The following is a 15,210-nucleotide window of genomic DNA, read 5'->3' on the forward strand; positions in this document are numbered from 1 at the left end:
ATATTCTATTTAAAGTGAGAATTTTAAGTGGCCTATTTTGGTTTTATACAGTGAGAAACTTCATGGGTCGTTTTGTTGTTGTAAATTCTCTGAGGGAGGAGAAGAGAGCGCTGGCAGAAGATAAATGGCCCCGAAACTGTAAAAAGAGCAGAAGAGAGCCAAAACAGTGTGTTCAGGCATTCTTAATCTGTAGAAAACCTTAATATTCGTAGGTAGGTGAAAGCTACAGCTCTTCTTAGCCATCCTGTATTTTAAGTATGTGTCAAGCTGATATATGTGGCTATTTCCCATACCTCTTTTCCCTTCTCCACAATTAAGATTTAGGCTAAGGTTCCTTAAACATCCAAAGGAATAGTTTCATTTACACAGGATTGCCTTAGCTACCTAGGGAATTTGCATGCTTTTTCAACTGTTATTTCCTGGGGAGGAAAAAGGAAAGGTTGTCTTTGTACCGCCTGCGGCTTCCAGTGCGATTTAAAAATAAGAGTAAGAGGAGGAGGAATCCCAAACTTTTATTGCTTTTCGATCAGCCCATCCTTCCTTTTTAGCACAGAAGGTTTTTAATGGTAGTATAGTAGGGAAAGACGCTGAAGCAGTTTCCATTAGCAAAGAGAAAGCATGTTTTCTTCCTAAATGGTAATCAGAAGAATGTTGCCTATGCTGTGAAGTAGAGTGTGAAGATAGATTCTTTTAAGGCTGGAGTGCTCCTATGCAAAGCGTTCAATCTAGTAGTAAAACCTGCTCCCACAGAAAAGCTCAATGTGCTACCTGCCTTTGTCTTGCCTCTGAATATACATATAATGTTGCTCACGAGAGTTCAGGAGCTTACATCTGAACTGTGCAGACTACTTTAAGTACCACGTATGGGGTGAACAAAGGCAGAAAAAAATGATCTTTGTTTTTAAATTGTGGTAACTAGTGCCATTTAAAATTACCTCTAAGACCTGATTTGAGTGTATCCTGATGTTTTTACATCTATAACTCTGGCATGGAGTGACTGTAGGTTATCTCCTATTCATTTAGAAGGTATGCTATATCTTTTATACATGCCTGTCTTTTCCCTCTAATAAGGCCAAGTCTAGCTGAACTTGCTTGATATCGCTGTACTAGCAAAATCTGCAATAGAGCTGCAGTTTGTATCAGCAAAAGACTTTATTCCACTGTGACTTTCCTACCTTCCTAAATGAAATATAAAGTCTCTTTCTGTTGGTATAAAAACGTCAGTTAGGATTGTGATTCTTTGAAGTATTATATCAGGAAGGATTTATAGCATGGACCTGGTCTTTTAAATCGAGTGTTTAGCTTGAATATGTAAGATAGGCACTGCCAAAAAACAGAGTAGGTTGAAGGGAACAGTTACTTTCTGCTTTGAAGTTATGGTTAGGATGGAATTAACAACTGTATTCTCAAGAAAGGAGTCCATCCTGGAGGACTGTTTGACTGAATTTACACGTCAGGTTGAGGAATCTAGCGTAGGGCAGAAAGAAGGAAGGCCCTTCTGAATTTTGAAAAGCATACCTTGTATTTAGAAAAAAAATAACTGTAAAATAGTCCTGTAATATTTCTATCCCCAAACTAAATTGCTCTGTGATATACTATAAAAATAGTTACTTGACTTTCCTTATCTATTTTATAAATTGGTATGGTAATATTTTACTTCCACTTAAATATAACGTTTTTTCATAGCTGCTCAAATTCTGATACCCTTAGTAAGGTGAAACAAGAGGTTACTCATAGAACCAGACTGTTGCGTCTGGCCAGACTAGGGGATGCTGGTGATATCTGAGTCTAAGAGGAAAGATCTAACAGAAAGTTCTGTAATTTATTTTAGTAACACAAGCTTTTATCTGTTACAACTCATGACAGACCTCTGGCTGGACACAGCAGTAAATAACGGGCACGACCTCAGGAGCAGCTAGAAAAGAAGAGAACTAAGCTGACATTTGGAAACTTGAAGTGTATTTTGAAACTCGCTTGGTATTTTGATAGTGTTTGATGAGTTCTAATATATTGATAGATAGGCTAGAATGCATACTAGGAATGCAGCGTTTTATCTGAGGCAACTCTGTTTGCTCTGCTTATTTTGCAGTGATGCTTTTAATAGTTCACAACAGAAGGCACATCTTGGATAGCATATAAATCTCTCTGCTTCTGGAAAAAGTCTTGTTTAAAACCAAGAAGAAACACATATCTTTACAAAAATAGATTTTTATTATTACAATAATTTAAAAGAAGATTTTTTTCACCATTTCTGAACAAACAATATTGTAAGAGGAATTATCAGTAATAGATCTACAGGCACAAGGATTGTCGTGGCTGTGTTTCCTATTGCAGGTGTTAGGTCTAGCTTCACATATCTGTATTTTTACAAGCTATCTTAAAATGACAGCAAAAGTATACTTTAGTGTTTGAAGGATGTAATTACTCAGTGAAGCTTCCTACGATGAAAGGTCAGAAGGAATAGTTCTTCAATCTGTGTTTTCATTGGAAAGGTGAATCCTTACTTAAGGTTCATAAGCACTATCCAAGCAGAGGGAAGATGGTGAAGTACACATGTGCCAGAGGTCAGAGCCAGAGGCTCTCTGCTCTTCATTGGCTTAGACATTTTCTGGGTTCCAGGCTATCAATGGCAACACTTAAAAATATTCCCTGAATGGAGAAACACTTCAGTTTGAATGGACTCAATCTTGGAAGTACTCGTACTTGCTTATTGTCCCAGTGGTTCAAATAGTAAAACGCACATTTGAATAAATGCAAGATTGGTCCATTGTACTGTACCCTGTCCCTGCTTCAATGAAAATAAGTTAGTTTTGTCATTAATCAGAATAAGAGAACTCTTAGAATACTGTAACCTTCTCTACGTTGAGGAAACGGCTGCAAAAACATTGCATATTCTTAGGAATTTCTGGAGCCCTAACATAGTTTCTAGTATTTAAAGCACTACCTTAACAAAAATGTGTCTGAGCAAGTTTAATATGAATTGTTGTAAATCTCCTTAATGTAGGAAGGCTTTAGATTCAAAGAGCATCTCTTAATTTTTTGCAATTGTAGTTTGCATTCATATGTTTTAAAAATAAAAGTTTGCAATATATCTGTAATATCAAATGATAACAGATAAAACTTCGATGAAATTAAGTACACCAATCCACCTGGGTATAAAGTATTTTTTCTGGATCCCAACTTAAGAGTCCATAAAAGTCATATAAATTATCCCACAATATAAAAATTAGTATGGCTCCTAACCATACACTGGGATTTCATATGACTTAGTAGGATTCCCAAGTCCTAGGAAAGTTCAATGAAATTTAGATGGCCAGCTCCAGTATATTTCATCCTTCATTCCTTGTTACTTCAGGATACCTAGTGAATATTTTGGAGAGCAGCATTTGAGTACGCTTTGAGACATCTTCACAGAGCCTGATTTTTCATGAGGAATGTACCTAACACTCAAAATCAGAGCTCTCCCTATGACTCAAGCTGAGTTCTCAGAGCTAAGACTTCAGAAATCTTTTTTTCCTGACTCTTGCCCTTAATTAATTTCACTGTCTGAAATACAAAACTTCATCATTGTGCTTACATGACTGCTTTAAGCCTATTAAGTACAATTCAGTCATTTCTAAAACTGTTTCGACTATTGCAAAGTATAGATCATCTCCAAATAAAATATTCTAAATTGTAAGACGTACTGAAAAGCTTCTTGTATGCATCTTCCCCATAATCTTAAAATACAAAATCCAAAGCAGTGCAAGCTTAGTAGGGAAGAGTCTTTCGGTCCATTCTTCCAAGCGGATTTAACTAAAGGCAAAGTCTTCCATAAAAACAGCTACATCCATTAACAAAAGGAACGAGAACCTTATTTGCTTGCTATGGAAAAAGCAAGATTTAAGTGCATCAGGTCATGTACAGTTAGGCAAAATAATGCATTATCTATTCTTACTGCTCATTGGATTGCAGTAGTTCACAGAGTTTCACATACCAGTTTCTGGATATCCATCTCTGAGAACTCAAAAAGTTTCTCTATCATATAATGTAATCCAGCTCAAATATCAGGTTCTCATCTCTATGATCCACTGCATTCATCTTCTGAGCAAGATTAAGAACTTTCTTTACCTTTTTAGGAAAATAATATGAAAAATTGGGACACTAAAGAAAATGAAACTAGGTTCATTAGTATAGCAAAACCTATTGTTTGTATCGACTGCCCTAACTTTTCTCATCCTTTCTTTGCTGACAGGTTATTTCCTATTACATCTCAATAACGATTTTGAATCATTTCATCTTCATACCCCACACTTCAACTATAGAGAACTGCACAAAAGCTTTAGAACAATTTTTGTATACCCTTGATCAGCAACACCATGCCCCCTTCTTAATTTTAACAGTGTTGTCTTTTTAATGGTCAGTCAGTAATAAGCAATTATGCAGCAATATAGAAAACACCTGACAGGAGTTTACCTTCAATTACACTATCTGCTGCAGGCATAGTCACTTTTTTGTTTCCTTTTTGCAATGCTTAGCGCAAGAAGGTCCTTGCTTGTCACTAGAGGACAAGCATTGCTGTATTGAAATAAATTGTGATAAGCACTGAGTTATCAATGGTAATAGCAACGAGATGTTGTTCTGTCACTGTTCAGTCGGGCTCAAGTGTAGGGCACCAGCCTGACCTAAGGACTGCTGCAGTCAGTGGACCTAAGGAAGTACTACTTGATATTAGATTCTTCCTTGGGATTTTTTTTTTAATGCTCATTGAGGATGCAATGTGGACTATATTAACTTGTTAAAATAGCCTCGACCGTTTTGAGGATAGTTTAGCAAAATACAGGACTTTTGACTGAATTCCGCAAACAGTGAATCAGCTCATCGATACAGCCTTCACTGTTCAATCTAACTTCAGACACTTTGAGAATGATGATTTTTTTTTTCCCCTGAAAATTTTGATGCATCTTCACTTCCAGCTTATTCACTGGATGTTATGATGCCTGTGTCTGACCTAAGGAATCAGATAGGCAGTAAATATTCACTGAAAGGCACAGCTTGACTTTTTTTTTTTTTCTTAAATCTTAATAAATTCCCAAGTCTAATAACACAAGTTTCATTTCACTACACAGATCTTGCACTACAAAGCAGTTAGTGTGGAGACGTATGTGGAATTTCAAACCTGGGGTGCTTTCATATTGCTACAAACTGTTTCCTACCATATGAAATAGTTGTGTAACCCTTTTGAATATAACTTCTTTATTTCACAGTACCTGTTTCTTGTGCCCCCTCTTTCCCTCCCCCCATTTCCATATAAAAACAGACAGCGAAAAAGCTCAAGTTTTAAGCCATATCTACATTCATTGAGATTTGAACATTTGTTCAGGAACAATTCAGCCTGAACTACAGCATCCCTGAAGACTGAATTTGTCCTTTTTCAAGGCTAATTCTCTTCATCTTTAATAGTATTTGCTAAATATCATGGAAGAAAAACATAATTTTAGCTGTGATTTGTAGTTGTAGGTTGACTTTTCACGTAGGATGCTTTGACAAAAGAGAAAATTAAGGGGTAATAGAAAAGCAAGCTCTTCAGGATGTTAATCAGAATCAGTCTTCCTGTTAAATGTTTCCTCCCTCAGGTCTTGACAAGGTGATGGCTTTTAGAGGATGGAGGTTCTCAATATCATCTGTGCTGTACCAGATACCATGGCTTCTGTCAATCACTTGTGAGTTTGCCTTGCTTGCTGCAAACTGTAATAGATGATTATTCTGTCTACTGCAGAGAAACTGGCTCAATGGGCCTTTCTCTTCCTAAGCGTATGTCATCTTCCCGAGATAATTAGATGGTACATATCCTTTCTGACCTTTTGCTTCTGCTAGCCACCATTCCTTATTGCCACTCAGGTCAGAAAACCGAAGTATCCTAACCTTCTGGTACTCCTGAAGACTGAGTTCCTGATCATTTCTTGCTTGAAATGCATAAACAGCATAGAAGGTCTGAAAAAGGAAAGCCACAAGAAACAAAATCTGAATTCAGAAATGTAGCTACATCTTACCCTGTCATTGTGGGTATACATTCTGCATACAGAAAATATGCAGTCATGTATATGAACCAGTACGCAACTATATGGTCTGCAAATGCTAGACAGACTACAATGAATAGGGCCAAAATAAAAACTAAAATTGAAGGATCTGGGGAATTCTGCATGGGGAGGAACGAACCAAGCTCTGAGACGTCATCACCTTACTACACTAGTAAGGTTTTCAGCTCACACCAAGTTCCTGTTTCTGTCACGCCAAGTGGCCTTGGATTGGATGGAGAATTTTCCAGCAAGGTTTCCTCACGGAGAATCACCTTTCCTAAAGCTCCTGTACTCCAGTGTGGCACACAGGTCACTTCTGTGCCTTGCTGATTTTGCGACAGCTTTCTTGTCAATGGTAAGTGGTAAAATCACGCAAACTGAGCTATTTTGCTGGTTCCTGCTCCGCAGGAGAACCTTGAGGCCTTGTATGCGGGGTCAGGTATTGCAATGGTGTGTTTTCTGAGACAGGACTGTGATTCATGGTTTAACTGATGATCTTTTCCTACCTCCTAGGTATTTAAGAAAGGCAAAGAACAGAGGATAACGAATTCCCATGTCATACTGGCAGATTAGTGCCAGTCTTTTCCGGTGCAAGAGGAAGCCATTTCATTTATAAGCAGTATAATTCTAGATTTGAAATAGGAACAAGAAGAAGACAGGCATGGTGTATATCATACATACATGCTGATCATCCATATCCTGAAAAGCATCAGTCCCTGTGCCATTAATTGCGGGATTTTCAGAGAAGCGAAGAGATGAGCTGCTGTCACTCTTCTTGTGCCCCAGACTTCTTGTGCTGCCGTCAGTAGAGGGTCGTGAAGAGACAAAGAGGCTGATATTATCAAAGTCATCATCACCGAAGCTGTTTTCTGCGATATCCTTTTGCACTTTGGCTGGATTGTAAGGCCTCAGGAAGGAGGAATACACATACCCTTTGAGGACTAGACACCAGAATAAGAAGAGACAAAAGAAATAGCAAAATACTGCTAAAACCATTTCAAAACCAACCATTTTACGCAGCTGTCAGTATGACAGAGGCAAACAGATGGGGCCAGAATGAAAAGAAATCAATATCCCAAAGGGAAGCTGTTATTGGGATGTTTGTGCAAAGAACTTACTTCCTGTGTCAACAAGCCATCTGCTTGTACTTCCAAAGGGGTCCTTTTGCTCCACAACAGCCACCAGTTCTCCTTCATGTAAATCAATATCAAATTCCTGCGTGGCATTGCACTTGCGCTTGGCTTGGTATAGCAATTCTGTGTTGTACGTAGTCAACAGCTTGGACCTGTGGCCTTCTGTTTGACGTGGGGCTTCAAGCTGAAAAGCAAAACAGTTATTCACTGGGAATAATGCTGAGGCCATTTCTAGAGCAACATGGATGCATAAAAAACAGTGTATGCTGCATGTGGCAACCGACCCTACGTTTTTACACACGGATCATGGAATTACTTGAAAAAAGCTATACGTAACCAAATCTCCTTTGCAGATGCAGCAAGGACCTGTCCAACTGCTCTATTAATAGGTGAGCATTAAAGGACAGATTTTAAAGAAATGTAGGAATTTCACTAATTAAAGACCTCTTAGTCTGTCCTCTGCTCTCAAAGAGCCAGTGAGTGTATGTGAACTGACACTTGCTTAATTGGTTTTCCATAGCAATGATCTTTGAATTCCTATGTAGTATCACAAAAAAAGCATAATCCCAAAATTGGCTGAGGTGTGCTAAGGTCACCTAACAGCTTGCATGATAATGCATCAGGCAAAAAAAAAAAAAAAATCAGTGGTATCCAAACAGACTGCCTTTTGTGTGACATCACCTTGCTAAACAAGGGCAAGGTCCTATTAACTGCTGGGAGCACATTCACTCAGAGTTTGGTTAGAGGGCAGGGAGGGAGGTGCTGCACATCAAAGTGATCTTAATGTACCACAGAAGCAAGAGCACATGTGCCTTACTGATGCTAAAAGGAATCCTACAGCTTCTGCCGCTTCTCCTGTAAATCTGCACTTGAGTTTTTATTTTACTGTAAACCAGACTTCTAAAAGCTCTGGAAATGTCTGCTAAGATTGGGACTCAGGAGGACACAGATTTCCTGGTGGATTTTCTGAATCTTCTGCTGTGGGGGTGTCTGTGTGTGCATATGCGTGTAAACACCAGTACACATAACCACAGTGGAGAATGAGGAAAATGTGTTGTGAATTAGAAGACTAAGACATGCTTTAAGAGTATTTAACAAAAGAAGTAATCAAAGTTTACATATACAACCTTAGAATTAACATGCAGAGATAATTTCAAGTGGATTTTCAAGATAATAACATGAAAACAGGGTGAAAAATCTTCAGAAGTTACGGGTCAATGGGACAGTTTCATTCCAACAAACTGATTCGGAGTCACAGTGAAGAGACCAAGCCCAAACCTCTAGGTGGCATAAAAATGGGTTTGTTTCAAAAGCAATCCGAAGAGGGTGCTTCATACACAATTCAGATGTATGGTACTCACTGGAGAAGGGACAGGTTTCTTTTTTTCCAGGCTCCATTTTCTCTCAATAAAGGTTGCGCTGCTGTTTTCTTTTACAAAATTCAGCTTGTGAACCTCCTCCATCAACTGATTCTGCACTTCGCAGATGCTTGAGGAAGACAGCTGCAAACACAAAGGGGAGTTAGATCTCATGAACAAAATAGTAAGGAGAGTTGAGAGAGCAGATTTAGTATAATGGGCTGAATGCTAGGAATGAAGAAACCTGACAAGTCCCTGCTATTTTCTGCAGAGCCCATAGTGTGCTAGGTATAAGATGGAAAGAAAAGAAAGGTCCGTGCTTAAAGAAAGTTTCTAATGATTGCTATTAGATTTGAAAGAAATACTAATTTAAGATAAATCGTTAAAAAATATTCTAAACAGTGATGAAAATGAACAACCTTGCACTTATGCTACTGAGCCACCTGCTTTCAGATGCCAGTGTGCATCTCAGCAGCTATCAGAGCGGTCAATGTGCTGTAAGGCTTGGAGTAGTTTACCCTGCAGCTGTGTGTTTGTGCAACCAGGTGCTGCCACCAAGCTAAAAATCATTGGGTAAGCTGAAGCTCTGTCTGTAGCACTGGATAAGTACTTTTGGTCTATGCCTAGCCCCAAATGTATTTGCTGATGTAAACAAAAGAAAAAGAAGGTAATTCTGTACACAGAGCCTCACAGAAAACAATGCTCTCAGTGCAACAGCTTTCAAAACACGAAATGGTCAAATTACAGGGATGCAGTTTCTTCCTGTGGGAAAAGCCTTCATTTTCCCATTAAACAGCGCAGCTTTATGTTTTGATCCTGACCTTGGTTTCTTAATTTTTCAGCTGCCCCTGACTGTAAAATGCTGTGTTCAAGCCTTGATGGAAGGGAATACTCTAGAATTGCCTCACTACAATGTGTTTCTATCTAGAGTCTTGCTCAGGTTCAGGTGAGTGGATTTGGATGTGCGGAAGGCATTGTTGCAGCTGTGTTTCTCGGGGGGTTCAAGTCCTCTAGGCAAAAGTGCAACAAAACTGAAATACTGTAGGATTTTCACACAAAGTTAGATCAATTTCTCAACTTCAATCTTCAGGTAATGATCATAGTGCCCAGAAAGAGCAGAGTGGGCTGGAGGAACTGATGTCCTGTGTAGCTCAGACAGGCATCTTTGATACTTTTAGCTACGTTAAGTTAAATGCTTTGAACTTTCTAAAAATGCCAATGTAGACAAAGTTATCCCTTACTGCCTAGAGATGCTTGCAGGAGCTTCTGCAGTATACTTGGGTTTAAAAGTTCGTGTACTTTCTTAGAATTCCCCTTCCTGTGTTTTCTGGGCTATTAAGGGTAGATGCTCAGAAACAGAGACTAAAATGCTAGCAGCTGCCTCCTTTTTGCCTGACTGTAATGTCCTTGCCGTTACTATCACGCTAGCAACTGGAACAGCTGCATTGGAACCATTCTTGATGAAAAGTCCAGGCCTGACAAAACTTAAGCTCACAATTTAACGTTTGCTGAGCTTGCAAGGAAAAAAAAAAACCCAAACCTGACTGTGCCTAGCAGAACAAACAAAATCAATGTAGCTTGTAGGTATGCGTCCTGCATAACTCTAGCCAAATCATACAGAAAGAAAAAAGACAAATAAAGGCAGAGCTACACCTGTTTTTAACGTACTTACTGGAACAGGCACCACCACAGCCGAATTTGATTGAAGTGCTGCAGACATAATATTCCTGAGGAGGGTGATGAAGCAATGCAGGCAGTTCAACACAATCTTTTTGGCTGCTGTGTTGAATACCTGAAGTTCTTCCACTAACTGTGCATTTAGAGCCTCATAGTCTTTCTTTGCCAGGTCCAGCTCTTCTCCTGTTGACCTCTGAAGGTAGCTGTTGTAGTCCAACAACTTGTCATAGCGCTTCTGGATGAGCTTCTGTGGGCCTGAAAACAAGGCTTGTAGCGCTGAGAGAGGAGACAAAACAAGTTTGTCCAGCTGAGCCATCTGGAAAGGTATAAAACAGACCTACTTATTACTTTATTCATGCAGTTCTTTGGACCCAGTAACAGGTTAAGCCTGATGGCAGCCCATCAAGCAATATGTTAGTTACTCTTCACAAAGCATTGCTGTCAGAGGCAGCTTCAAGTAGGGTCTAGCATGGGTTACAATCTCCTCCACAACATTGCAAAGGAGAGGTAACAGTTTTGCAGCTTAAAGTGTCTGGTAATGGTCCCTTGGAGCAAGCAGCCTGCGGTACTGCCCTTAGTCTGTTACCACTGAGGAAAAACTGGGCAAGGATCAGTGAAGTGGTCGAATGAAACTGGGATTTTCATAATTGGAAGGCCCATGCCATTATACAGTCTAGAGGCAATGAGGTCTTGTTAAATGGCAGTCTTGCAGTCTTGAATGCTATCAAAGCTTGTTTTTTTTTTTCCTGGAAACAGCTGTAACTCAATTCCTGTTTAAGCAAACACAAACAATCACTTGATTTGATTAAATTATGTTATGCTTGTTGGTTTTATCTCTAGTAATCAACAAAATTAGACACCTGGTAAAAAAACAAGGTCTTTCTCAGACTTTTCCATTAGTCTCTAATTGTCTCAAGGGATTAATATTGCATGAAATAAAATTTATTTTTTTAAGTCACTTTTTCAAATACAGCATAGGCTTGTAGTGAGTGAAACTCATCATGTTATTAAAGCTCTTGGACATTCTATGTGAATTAAGTTGTTGGGCTGAATGTGAGAATAAAAGAGCATCTGTCTTTCTACCCTCTGTAACACACTACAGTTGAGGACAGATCCATTTTAGCACCAGAATTGCTCTCCCAAGGCCAAGATGATGTATGCTGGCTAGATAATTCTTACTTTACTTCCACCTGAAAAACTGGGCTGTTTAGTGAACCAATTTTTGATGTATGAAGAAAACAATTTTTCCAAACTGCTGGACCTGATTTCTGGAAGAGAAGAGGCTATTGTGGATATCTGCCGTAAAATTTTCCCTAAAATATAATGAGAGAGGAAAGTATTCATTATTGACAAATGCACAAAGGTAAAAAAAAAAAGAACCTGAGTCCATTGCTGAGATCTCCATTGATAAAACTCTTTTAAGAAAACATGTGAAGAACACTATTCTCAGTGAGAAAATCTACTTATCGTGCAATGTCAGGAGAAAAGTTTTTTTAAAAAAACCTTATAGAGAATCCTTTTAATCTTGTAAATCCAGGACACAGAAATAAATAGGAAATAAGTAGAAATTGACATGGTCAATAACAATGTCCACAGTTAACACAAATAAGATTAAGATTTTTTTTTTTTTTTAAATTACATAGACCTTTAGAATAGCTGGTCACGAGCCAATAGGGGTTACAATTTTTTTTTCTGAAGAAAGGTTTTCTGTTTCATCTATTGTGTAATTGCTTCTGCCTTTCTTTGATGTTTCTGAATATGGGGACATCTTCCATACTGGACACACTCACCACTGCAATGATAGAGGGGGATACTCTTCTGCACTTTATGCACTCAGTCATTGTAAAGACACTGAAAATATCTTTCTGATTGAGATTAATTTTTGAGATTCTTTTCAAATGCAGGAACTCCAAAGGAAAGGAAATACAACACCTTAGTTCCCTGTCATTATCTGGGAGGATGTGGTCTGTCAAAGATCCTTCTGTTTCTTGGCAGACTCCATTTTCAGTGTTTTGGAAAGGATTGAATGGCTCTATTTTAGTGTGCACAAACCTAGGAAAGTTGAAGAAAACCTCCACCTCTGAATTTTTCCAGCTCTAGTAACTGTTTGAAAAAGCAGCCTGCCCCATTTTGAAGAGACATTTTAATCTACCTTTGTAGAGCCAGGCATTAGAGTTCATTTGGACCCTGAAGGCAAGAGACTACTTGAAAATTTATTACCTTTTTTTTCTTACATTGCTTTTTAATTTCTATGGGCTATATTCAGATTTTTCGTGGTTTCCCTATATGAAGGATAGTAACTTACTTGAGAAAAGGTAATAAAGCTGAGATTTTCACAGATCTATGATTCCAGGAGCTAACAGTTCATGAGTACAACAAAGACGACAAAAGTCACTCTAAAACTGCAAGTGCTGGTAACAAAAGTAGCAAAGCAAAGATCTACTGCTCTTGACTGAAGCTCAGGTGAAACATGCAAATTTAGCACAAAGATTTTAGTTTAAACCCAGGAATTTAGCTTGAGAAGTTTTCTTCAGCTCTTCTAGGGAAAAACACAGTGCACTTACACTGAATTTTATCTTATTTCTTTCAGAAACTCATCCAAAAAAACTGTTCATCTTTCCCAATGGATTCCTAAGGTTTCTTGCTGTTTTCTGTCCCAGTCTTCCTCACATACACCCGTTTTCTCACACGTACGGATAGCTGTGTAACACTGGACATTGCATAAACTTACAAGGTCTTCACAGAGATTTGCAGTGTTGTTCCGTTTTTTCAAACAGTTGTTGACTTCGCCATCTTTGTCTTGCAAGATTTCCTGAAGCCCAATTATATTGTGTGAAGCGAGATGTATGGAATCCTAAATGAGAAGATGGGAGGAAGACGAAACTGTATTATGATCTGTTTTAATATACTGCATTCACTCATGCAGATGCTGCAATAATACTGATGGAATCAGAAATATTTTCCATCTCTGACATGTTTGTTGTTTCTGTGCGCTTTCCAGCCATTGTGGGATTGTTTACTGTGATAATATTTTCCTGTGCTTTGTCTATTTTCAATGTAAATATTTAAGAATCAAGTTGTTAATGTTCAACTGAAGAAATTATGCCCCAACCTAATGAATGTCCCAGTGGAAGTTAGCTACTCCTCAGCAAGAAGCCAGTTCAAGACCCATACATACTTCAAAGGCCTCTTTTGGAGGACTAAGTGGGACTACAGTGGTGTATTTCACTTACTCTGAATTTTAATGAAGTGTGCATCCGTTTGCATAAGGAACTGTCAACACCATTCCAGGCAACAGGCCTTGTTGCCTGAGCCCACTGGCCTTCCCCTGTTTGCTGAACCAAACGAGGTGCATTTGTGATAAGCTCTGGCCAGCTGGCTATTGACATTACCTACCTTTCAAACAACCTTCGTGTCCGGTTTGGGCACACTTACACTTTGAAGGGCCTCATTCCATCTACAAACTTGGCAAGTTGTCCATGAGAGGGAAAAGTTGATCAGTTACGAGCAAACCCACATCTTCAGAGAGGAGGATTAAAGCGAAGACATTTACAGCCGTTGAGCATTGTATGTGTCTAATGCTAGCCCTCAACACAACCTAGCAACAGGATAAAGGAAGGAATCCTCAAATCCAAAATATGTATTTTATGACATTTTATTTCACGTGTCTGCAACTCAGTTCTTCCATTTTTAATGAGAGGCAGTTGGTGCTCCACTGCAGCAGGTGTGCATGACCCATATGACGGCTTCACAATGACTGAAAGTCATAACTGCGCCACCAGACAGCACCTTCTGTTCTGCACTGCTCCCAGGCTCCATGGAGCCTGCTCGTGTAAGGGGAAAAATGCAGAAGTGTGGGCTTCAGAACTTCTTTGCCATGGGCTCAGTAATGCAACAGCAGCACAGCACATTTATTTAGTATTGTGATGTAGACAGGCCTACCTATAAATAATTCGGTGTTGCCTAATGAGTGGCAGAAATGTGTGTGGAACTGGTTATGGGCGTGGTTTGTGGCCACAGATTTCAAAAAGGCCTGTACCCACCTGTAGATGTTGTGAGGAGAGTGAAATATTCTTCACACACGATTTCACGGTCTTCTCTAAACTTCGGAACAACTTTTCTTCCTTATTAAATGTTTGATCTTTCACCTAAAATAGATGTTTGCACTGTTATTTTGGCAGCCCAAAAGAGCCTGGCTAATGAAAGAAACATCCAGAGCGCTGCTGGAAAAATCCCAAACCTTCCCTGAACTCCTCCCTTTGAAAACAGAACAGATCAACCCCTAATCTCCAAGCCCTGGTTTTAAACCAAGGAAAGTCAAAGGCACAGAGCAACGTGACAGAGAATTTAATTTTTAATCCTTGTGAAAGCAGAGAGTTGCTCTATTAAAAGCGCACCTACGTGTGCCAATAAAAGTCTTAATTTTCTGTATGTCGTCTCTCCATTTGAGGAAACAGTGGTGAAAATTTTAAGGTATTTTTATGTCATGGCATTACTTTGCTGGGTGCTTATTTGTGGGTGATGGGGAGATTTCCCCCAGGCAGGCTGTAGGTGGAGCTGTTACCTCTAGAGCAATGTCAGCTCTTCAGCTGGAAACCTCAGCAGCTGGAAATAGGCTTGTACTACTTTTATATGTTAGCTGAAAAAACCCTGAAAACATGTTTATTTCTGCCTACCTTTTACTTGAGGAATTTGAGAAATCTCACATCTCGTTTTCAGTGGTCTTGCTGTAAGGGTCACAGCGTGTTTCAGAGATGGGAATTGGGAACTTTCTTAGTCTAATTAAGCAGGAGAGAGGGCTGAATCTTTAACAGATGTATCCTGATTCTAAAATTATTCTCAAATGTTTTAAGCTTAATTAAAAAACAAAACCAAAAAAAACATAAACCAGAAGCTTCTAAAGGAAAAAAAAAAAAGAAAAATCACATCTCCTCTTAATCAAATTTAATTCCCTGTTTTTCTCTGGTTTTACAGCCTTGCTGG

At 38.9% G+C, this 15,210-nt stretch overlaps 1 protein-coding gene and 1 long non-coding RNA gene across 2 annotated transcripts in view; one reads left to right on the plus strand and one right to left on the minus strand.

Annotated features, from left to right (window-relative positions):
* Window positions 1-2,266: 2,266 nt before the first annotated feature.
* Window positions 2,267-15,210, minus strand: part of ARHGEF38 (Rho guanine nucleotide exchange factor 38) — a 39,560-nt gene continuing 26,616 nt past the window's right edge. Inside the window, exons 8-14 of the mRNA XM_063336861.1 lie at window positions 14,271-14,375; window positions 12,959-13,081; window positions 10,223-10,543; window positions 8,554-8,694; window positions 7,178-7,376; window positions 6,741-7,000; window positions 2,267-5,973 (exon numbers count right to left, since the gene is read on the minus strand). Coding sequence (XP_063192931.1) covers window positions 5,788-5,973; window positions 6,741-7,000; window positions 7,178-7,376; window positions 8,554-8,694; window positions 10,223-10,543; window positions 12,959-13,081; window positions 14,271-14,375 — 1,335 coding nt within the window. The 3' untranslated portion in view covers window positions 2,267-5,787. The remainder of the gene's footprint in view (window positions 5,974-6,740; window positions 7,001-7,177; window positions 7,377-8,553; window positions 8,695-10,222; window positions 10,544-12,958; window positions 13,082-14,270; window positions 14,376-15,210) is intronic.
* On the plus strand, window positions 7,357-12,960 carry LOC134516552 (uncharacterized). The gene is made up of 4 exons (XR_010071355.1): window positions 7,357-7,581; window positions 9,393-9,496; window positions 10,397-10,551; window positions 12,818-12,960. It is a non-coding gene; the product is annotated as an uncharacterized LOC134516552 (long non-coding RNA).

This window comes from Chroicocephalus ridibundus, chromosome 5 (assembly GCF_963924245.1).
Source record: "Chroicocephalus ridibundus chromosome 5, bChrRid1.1, whole genome shotgun sequence".
In the NCBI taxonomy this organism is placed as follows: domain Eukaryota; kingdom Metazoa; phylum Chordata; class Aves; order Charadriiformes; family Laridae; genus Chroicocephalus; species Chroicocephalus ridibundus.